Raw genomic sequence first — 9382 nt, 5'->3', positions numbered from 1 at the left:
TGAGAGTGAATGGCATAATGAGGTTGTGAGTAAATGACATAATGAGGTTGTGAGTGAATGACAAAATGAGGTATGAGTGAATGACAAAATGAGATGGTGAGTGAATGATAAAATGAGGTTGTAAGTGAATACAAAATGAGGTGGGAGTGAATGGTAAAATGAGGTTGTGAGTGAATGGCATAATGAGGTTGTGAGTGAATGGCATAATGAGGTTGTGAGTGAATGGCAAAATGAGGTGGGAGTAAATGACAAAATGAGGTTGTGAGTGAATGGCAGAATGAGGTTGTGAGTGAATGGCAAAATAAGGTAGGCGTGAATGACAAAATGATGTGGGAGTGAATGACAAAATGAGGCTGTGTGTGAATGGCATAATGAGGCTGTGAGTGAATGGCAAAGTAAGGTGGGAGAAAATGACAAAATGAGATGGGAGTGAACGACAAAATGAAGTGGGGAGTGAATGGTAAAATGAGGTGGGGAGTGAATGGCAAAATAAGGTGGGAGTGAAAGACAAAATGAGGTGAGAGTGAATGGCATAATGAGGTTGTGAGTGAATGGTAAAATAAGGTGGGAGTGAATGACAAAATGAGGTGGGAGTGAATGGCATAATGAGGTTGTGAGTGAATGGCAAAATAAGGTGGGAGTGAATGACAAAATGAGGTGGGAGTGAACGACAAAATAAGGCGGGGAGTGAATGACACAGTGTGTTGGTGAGTGAATGGCACAGTGTGTTGGTGAGTGAATGGCACAGTGTGTTGCTGAGTGAATGGCACTGTGTGTTGGTTAGTGAATGGCACAGTGTGTTTATGTGTGAATGGCACAGTGTGTTGGTGAGTGAATGTCACAGTGTGTTGGTGAGTGAATGGCACAGTGTGTTGGTGAGTGAATGACACAGTGTGTTGGTGAGTGAATGTCACAGTGTGTTGGTGAGTGAATGGCACAATGTGTTGGTTAGTGAATGGCCTAATGAGATTGTGAGTGTATTGCATAATTAGGTGTTGCGTGAATGGCATTATGAGGTGATGAATAAATGACATAATTCTGATGGTGAATGAATGACATAATAAGGTTGTAAGTGGATGGCATAATGAAATGGTCCGTTAATGGCATATAGAGATTTTGAATAAATGAAATAATGAGGTGGAGAGTAAACGGCATAATAAAATTACAAGTAAATGATATAATTAAATGGCGAGTGAATGACATAATAAACATATCGCATTGAACCATAAAAACAAATAAGTGATTGAAAGAAATAATGATATATAAAGTAAATGAAATAATAAGGTGGTGAATTACATAATGAGTGGTTGTATAGAAGACAGAATAAGATGTTGAGTTAATGAAAAACATTTGGCTGAGTGAATGTTATAATGAACATCGGGGTAACTGAAACAAATTAGCTGTGGATAAAAAAACAAAGGGCTTTGTCAACTCTCGAATGAAAAATATTTAAATGAGCTTACGAGCTAGTGTAGAAATTTTCCTGTGCTTAATGAACGAGCGTGAAAAATTCAGTCACAAAAATCGCTATGCAATACGCAAAATAATTATGGCAGATGTTCTCGTACTTCAGTCTTTGGCCATTGACAAAATAAATATGGCAAAAAGATAAATCAAGTATAGAGAATAACGGAATAATAAACATATCGTATCGAACCATAAAAACAAATTAGTGATTGAAAGAAATAATGATATATAAAGTAAATGAAATAAAGAGATGGTGAGTGAATTACATAATGAGTGGTTGTATAAAAGACAGAATGAGATGTTGAGTTAATGAAAAACATTTGGCTCAGTGAATGTTATAATGATCATCGGGGTAACTGAAACAAATTAGTTGTGGATAAAAAACAAGGGTTTTGTCAACTCTCGAATGAAAAAAATATTTCAATGAGCTTACGAGCTAGTGTAAAAATTTGCATGTGTTTAATGGACGAGCGTGAAAAATTAAGTCACAAAAATCGCTATGCAATACGCAAAATAAGAAGTATGGCAGATGTTCTCGTACTTCAAGACCAACAGTAAAACTTACAATAGTTAGTAATAACTTAATCCCTTTACAGGCAAGAAACAAATTGATTTTCTATATACCTTTTATTCTATATTATTAATGTTTTTATTGGAGAACATACTTCTATCAAAGTTTCAAGATTATTGGCAGATCGGCAATAAATTGTCTTTGGCCTTTGACAAAATAAATATGGCAAAAAGATAAATCAACTATAGACAATAACGGAATAATAATAAATATTCATTATGATATTATATATCACTATATGAATTGTTCAACATTTAGAAGGAACATACATAGATAAACAAAGCTAAACATAATTAGCATTGCTACTGTACAAGGAAAGTGTTATTGCAGATTGCTATCTTAGTTGTTCTTTTGCTTGACATTAGTCGTTTAAACATATCTAAATCTGGCCATGATGTTTTACCTACGTATTTTAAGCGTTAGTGTCTTAATTTACTACAGCATACTACAAAATGGTATTCATTTTCTATAACATAAGCGTTACAGCATCTCCATAAAATGTTTTCTCTCGTAATACAGGTATATCTTCCTACTTCGATTTCTAACTTGTGAGCAGACAATATCATGGAAGAAAAATAATTGCGTAAATAAGCATTTTCAATTTTATCAATATATTCTTCGTAACCAATGAACAATAATATTGTGACGTCGTCAGCGAAAATGAGTCCTGTTGAGGTAATCACGTTACCGAGATAAAGCGAGATTAAAAAACACAACACGTTTTCTGAGCAATTATCGTTTTGTCAATTAACTAATTTGGCATTATTTTGCAAAGTATTTACATAATCGAAGTGTATAAACAATATAAAGGCACATCACTCTGTTATCAGTTGATTATTGTCGATAATATTCATGCTGCCTGACCTTAAATCATGATTAATCGCCCTTGATCTGAAGGTGTCGCTCTCCGCCATTTTGATGGAAACATGTCGAAACCCGTACTGAAGATATGACGGTTTTGCCGGTTTATCCACACGGCATTAGAATGCTTTTCGGATTAATTACACGGAAACAATTATTTGGAAGGTAATGTATGCAGTTATCTATGTTGTCATCCTTTATTTAAATTGTCATTTGATGTTTATTTTAAATAACCTTTTGACAGTTTGACCCGGAAGTATTTTTCCGTAACAAAATACGGTTTACTAATAGCAACAGATATTATGGCGGAAAATTTGAAAAACACTTGAACATTTTATGAAAATGTCCCAGTTGAGTGAAGCAAGCACCACCCCTTACGAATTAAGCCAAGACCATTTATTTCGCGAAGAGTTATTAGAAGTTGATAGACTTTATTTTCATGTTTTGTGTCCAGAGAGTTCTGGTGCAAGTGATTTAGTCAGTCTGATTCAGAAAATGATTCTAGCCATGAAAGTAATGCTGTCAATGATGAATCAGATGATGATATATGTAATGCAGAGACTGTTCAGTGTGAAAGTTTTGACCATGATTTAGAACCTTCTGCAGAGTATTTAAGACAGAGAAAGAAAACTGATGATTTCTTTGCTCAGACCTGCAAGTGTGAAAAACTTTAGGCAAACCATGCAGTCAAGTTGTCGATGGTAATGATATAACTGACTTACGTATGTATTCAGCCGGTATGCAGACAGATGAACTTGATCTTGTTATTAAATCAGCCATGTTGTGCCACAGAAAAAATGGCCAACAAACTGACAGTTGTAAACATAAACGGCAGGAGAGGGTTAGGCCCAGTCAGTAGTTTTATATTAAGGGAGTTGAAGTTTGCCGTGAGGTATTCTGTTTCGCATACAACATCGGAAAGGAGAAACTAAAAAGAATTGGTCGCTCTCTTGACAATGATGGATTGATTGCTAGGACTCATGGTAATACCAAAAGACTACCTCATAATGCAATCACATTTGAGGAGAGAACACATAAGAAAATTCCTCATCTGCTATGCATCTGACAATGCAATGCCCGTTCCCGGAAGACTTCCAAACCACCGCAATAGTAAAGTGTTGTTGTTGCCATCTGATAAATCACAAGCAGACATTCATGTTGAATATGAAAAAAATAGAGGGTGCTAGAAGCTATGGCATGAGTTGTGCCCACATATAGTCTTAGCTAAACCAAAAACAGACTTGTGTTTTAGATGCCAAACCTTTTCTTTTAATATGTCACAAAGTGGTGCCCTTTCTGAAGATGATAAAATGACACTTTTTGATGAATATGAAAGTCATGTTGAAAGTGCTAGACATCAGAGGGAGCAATATAGAATGCAGTGTGATTACTCTAAAGTTACATGTAGTGAAAACATGAAGTTGAAGGTGTGCTTTGGTTAATAAATTTCTATGCGCTATAGTTTTAGCTGTCTTATGTCATGCTTCAATATTTTCTAGTCTAAAAATTAAAATATATGTTAAATTCTATTTATATTTTAGGTTCAGAGTCATGTTCCTTAGATGCAACCGTCCACTACAGCTGGGACTTTGCACAGCAGGTTCATATTCCACACCATAGCCAACAGGTTAGTTGATTTTTTTCTATCAAGTACAAGCAAATAATCAAATGTTGTTTTTTTTTACTGAATTTATCAACTTATTGCAAGAGATTATTTTTTTAAAGGATTTATTGTGCAGTAATTTGCATGTGTATCATACTTGTGAGTGCCTAAGGTTTACTGCAGTAAATGTATGCTTCTACTTAAATGGTTACATACCTGGTAGTGTATTCATTGAATGTAAAGTGTTTATGTTAGAATTCTTTTTACATGATTTAGAAATTGAATCTTTCAATATTTAGAATAAAATGCTGGTTCTAATTACCAGATACTGTTGTCAAATTTAATGCAAACTTTTATCTACTAGGTTGGACCCCTGTATTTCAAAACTGCCGGAGGAGATGTGAGGTATTTGGAGTTTGCTGTGAAGGATCTGGTAAGCTTATTCATTTTGACTGAGACTCACTACTCATATATAAATCTGAATTCACTTTTTTACAGTTTTAAATTGCAATCTGTTCTGTGTCATTATAAGATGTCCTGATGTCAAATGTTAATAATTGAGAATTGAAGGGGCACTTCTTAGCAATAAATGTTTTACTTTATTAAAACAAACTGATTAAGAATGTAACATTTCCATTGGTCAATAGCCATCATGCACATCTCACAATCTGGAATTGGATGTGTATCTGAACATTTATTTGGTATATGTTAGTTATGAGAAATGTTTTAAATGTTTTGTTGTATTAATGTTAAATACTGGTGCTGTTAAATTTTTGCTTCTGTTGCTGATGATGGTGATGACTAAGAATAGTGATAAGAAGGATAAATATTTTTCAGAGAAACACCTTGCCTGGGTGAGGCACATGCTCAGTTCCACTTTGACAATTGCCAAGGACAACAAAAATAATGCCGTTCTTGGTTATGCTGTGTGGAGAACATTGACAGGTGAGAGTTGTTGTGTCTTAGTGGAAAAAAAATATGTTTCATGATGTAAACTAAATTATGTTATTGCTTTTTAAATATCTCACAAGGTTTTCAGTAACTCTTTAGATGAGTGAAACAGATGTGTAGCTTTAAAAGATTTTGATTTGTTGTACTTATAAAATAAACAACATATATATTTCAGAGTTTAATTTGAAATAAAGAGATCTTATTAACAATTAACTATTCTATTCCAGGAGGGCATAAGACAATCCAATACTCACTGATGCTAGCCGGCCACACCAAATTTTCATGCGACTGGCATTTTGGAGTTTGGAAAAACAGAATGAGATACATGGATGCAGAGACAGTTGAGGTATTCAGGGAGTTAGATTTTTACCACACAAATAGTTTAAAACAATTATAGACATAAATTACTTACACATGTTTCAAGATTGATTAATTTCCTTCTTTTTAATACAGTTATAAACTAATAAGAAGTGGCATGAAGAAAATGGGATTTTTTATAGTTAAGATTGAAAATAATCATATATGACTAATGTTATATTAAATTGATTATTATATAAAATAAGTTCATTTATTATCATGTATATTTAGATATAATAGGTAATTAATAAATTCACTGATGTTATATACTTCATGTAGGCATTACATAGTGCAAGGGTACTGCTCAGTATAATCACAATAGTGAAATAAGACGATAACTGCATATAGAAATTGAAGCAGATATTGAGTTCTTGCACTAAGGTGACAATATAATATGTCATATTGGATCGTTTCTGTCTGAAATTCATTCATCATGTAATGCTTTTCTTCAATACAGGAGGTGGCTTCCACAGAAGCCATGTCATCCCGTAATGGCCACAACATTCCACATATTGTTGATGGCAACAGCAAACAAGTGTCGTTCTATGACTGGAGCACCTTCTTCAAAGGCATTTTCAAACCATTGAAGAACATTTCGAAATACCATTCATTTGAGGTGTCTTCTAACGAGCCTGGGGTTTTAAGAGTAAGGAAGTTTGTTGATGCCCCTGGGGAGAAAATTAACATACTGAAAAACTGCCAAGTGGATATTGGTGTTCTGCCAGAGCAGATCTTTGGTGAGGGAATAAGTGCAGGAAGGCAATGGTACTTGCATGATGTAAAAAGAGACTTTTGCGGATCAGATAATGCAAAAAAACACAACATACCCATTGCCATTAGTTGCAAAAGAAGGCTATTCAAAGGCCAAAAAACAAAAGTTGAAATAGGCAACTTTATTGAGAACACTTTCTGTGTGTGTTTCAGCAAAAGTTATAGTTTGTTTCTTGCTATAAATATATTGGCATGTGTAAGTGGAAGTTTTATGTTTTCATTTACATTCAAAGAATATATTTCTTTGTGTTACATTGATAAAATATTCATGATCTTAGGAATGTATGGTTTCCTTGGCAACCAAAAGTAACACACTTGATTGATCATTAAATACTTATGTATAAACATGTATTTCAATTATGGGAATATCATTGAACAGTCGGCCATCTATAAGTAAAGTATGATGGCATTCATATTTTCCATACACGACTCCAGTATAATGTGAAAGTGTACATTTATAAGTCTATATGTTAATAGTTATACATTAATATAGTTTCAATAATCCTTGCATGCATATGTTTGTTGTCAATTTTGTCAAATAAGGCATGTGTCAATGCTTTCCTTGTAAATACATTTCATTCTGTGTCATCTTACAACTCCAAAAGAATGAAATGAGCAAAAAAAAAGAATTATTCTAGGTATAAGTCAGTTGCTATGGCAACCAAGTATAACATTCTTATTGATTTTAAAAATAATTGATTTCACCAGACAAGTTACATCTTTAAAATAATTGCTTGTTTTAAAATAATATGTTTTTTGTTTTGATTAATACAAGGATAAGCTGCACTACTTTTGAACAATTAACCTTGTTTTAGAAAAGTTGCAGATTTTCTTTACAGGGTCTATTATGTATCTAATTTAGTCATGCTCATGTGTACGTGATAACTCTCTTTGTACAGACTGGTTTAATGTTTCTAGTGGCCTAAGGCAAGGTTGCATCTTGTCGCCATTAGTGTTTAATCTATTTTAGATGACCTAGTTAAGTACTTAAAAATTTTAGATGTTGGGATCTTTATTGAAGATGAGAAAATGTGTGTTTTATTATATGTAGATGACATTGTTCTACTAGCGTCAAGCGAAGCTGCTAAACAAGTGCTTTTAAATGCTTTAGCTGACTGGTGTAATATTAATGACATGACTATTAATACAACAAAGAGTAATATAGTTCACTTTCGTCCTCAATCTGTACAACTCAGAAATTTCAACTTTATATGTGCCAATGACAGTTTATATGCAGTTGATAAGTATACTTACCTTGGCATTGTTATCAATGAATTTCTTGATTATAATGTGACTGCTAAAGCCGTTGCTCAGAGTGCTAGCCGTGCGCTCGGGCTTCATATTGCTAAATATAAAATCGTTGGTGGTATGCCGTATGCCGCATACACTAAATTATATGATTCTATTGTTTGGCCGATTATAAGTTACGGTGCATCTATCTGGGGTATAAAATCGTTTTCATGCATCAACGCCGTGCATAATAAAGCCATGCGTTTCTTTATCGGCGTTGGGAAATATACACCTAATGATGCTGTTTCAGGCGAAATGGCCTGGGTACCACCGATTATCCGTCAGTGAAAGTCTATAGTCGGACATTGGTCTAGGTTGTGTAATACACCTGTGTCTCGTATCAATAAACAAATAGCTCTTTGGGCAAATTGCAAGGCATGTAATACATACAAATCTTGGTTTTATTATGTAAATGAAAAATGATAAGCCTTGACTTGGATATATATATACTTATATGAATGACCATGTACCAAAATCCATCGTTGTTAGCCAAATATATGATAAAATGATGTCAGCGTATGTCAATGAGTGGCACGATTCTATTAATAGACCAAAAGGTATACGTGGAAGGGGTGGAAATAAGTTAAGACACTATTGCAAGTATAAAATTAAATATTGTGTTGAAAATTCTTGTAAATTGATTATGCCGCCAAAAAAATAGGGCAGCGTTAAGTAAATTTAGATGCGGGGTAGCCCCTATTCGAGTGGAAACAGGCCGATTTGAAAATCTTGCCCTATATGATCTTTGCCCTTTTTGCAATTCTGTTGAATCAGAAATTCATGTGTTATTCTATTGTAAGTTGTATAAAGATATACGAATGCCATTGTTAGAAAAGGCAAACACATTTAATCCGTTATTTCAAAGTATGTCCGATATAGATAAGTTGTCTTTTATTTTAGCAAATAACATGTTGTCAAGACTTAGTGCCAAAACCTGCAACGATATTCTTAATTTTAGGATGTTTTATTTGTGTAAGTAATGTTGTTGTTGTTGTTTTTTAAACTTAAATTATTGTGATATTTTACGTTTAGCTAGAAATGAGTGGTAATCAGTTAATCTACGATCTGACCGGGGTGATATTCGATTTTTACACCCATTTGGTAAGTATGCACGCTTGTGCGCGTTCATGTTTTCAGTATTTTATTTTGTTTGATTTAACTAAGTTTTAAAACAAGATTAGCATTTGTTTCTATTTTCTTACTTTTGTATATATCGATTTTAGATGTTAAATAAGTAAAGTATAGCTTTATGTTTTTGTGTGCTATAGTCTCTTATAACTCATATATAATCATGTGGCAATCCATATTTTAATATATATTTAATAGGTGATGTATATATGTTGTATTGATGAGACTTACATAAACTATCATATATGCTATTTATCGATCCGCGCCAGTCTTGGATAAACTGGTCACGGAGTCTAGCTTTTAACAGTAGAAGGTATTCGGCATTAAAACTCAAAGTTATCAGTGTGGAAATTTAATCCTAAATGATTTATTATAAATTTCCT

The 9382-nt window shown here is 33.6% G+C and overlaps 1 protein-coding gene across 3 annotated transcripts; it reads left to right on the top strand.

The window, feature by feature from the left end:
* The first annotated feature begins 2798 nt into the window (after nucleotides 1–2798).
* On the top strand, nucleotides 2799–9382 carry LOC128221846 (uncharacterized). Of its 3 annotated transcripts, none has more exons than XR_008258998.1 (6): nucleotides 2799–3064; nucleotides 4441–4526; nucleotides 4867–4935; nucleotides 5340–5447; nucleotides 5681–5799; nucleotides 6268–9381. XR_008258998.1 is itself a non-coding variant. In XM_052930466.1 (5 exons), the coding sequence occupies exons 3-5, from the start codon at nucleotides 5366–5368 to the stop codon at nucleotides 6889–6891; spliced, it is 825 nt and encodes a 274-aa protein (XP_052786426.1). In that variant the 5' UTR covers nucleotides 4337–4526; nucleotides 4867–4935; nucleotides 5340–5365; the 3' UTR covers nucleotides 6892–9381. The 3 variants fall into 3 exon arrangements, 1 of the variants encoding a protein (XP_052786426.1); XR_008258999.1 differs by lacking the exon at nucleotides 2799–3064 and adding an exon at nucleotides 3094–4326 and having other exon boundaries at nucleotides 6268–9382; XM_052930466.1 differs by lacking the exon at nucleotides 2799–3064 and having other exon boundaries at nucleotides 4337–4526.

This window comes from Mya arenaria, chromosome 16 (genome assembly GCF_026914265.1).
Source record: "Mya arenaria isolate MELC-2E11 chromosome 16, ASM2691426v1".
Classification (NCBI taxonomy): domain Eukaryota; kingdom Metazoa; phylum Mollusca; class Bivalvia; order Myida; family Myidae; genus Mya; species Mya arenaria.
The sequence above is the reverse complement of the archived record's forward strand: the minus strand, read 5'-3'. Positions and strand labels throughout refer to the sequence as shown.

Bases quoted from the DNA above. Each gene is read 5' to 3' on its own strand.
- LOC128221846 (XM_052930466.1), top strand. From the start codon at position 5,366: ATGCTCAGTTCCACTTTGACAATTGCCAAGGACAACAAAAATAATGCC. The intron at 5,448-5,680 runs GTGAGAGTTGTT...ATTCTATTCCAG, and splicing joins TGTGTGGAGAACATTGACAG to GAGGGCATAAGACAATCCAA. The intron at 5,800-6,267 runs GTATTCAGGGAG...TCTTCAATACAG, and splicing joins TGGATGCAGAGACAGTTGAG to GAGGTGGCTTCCACAGAAGC.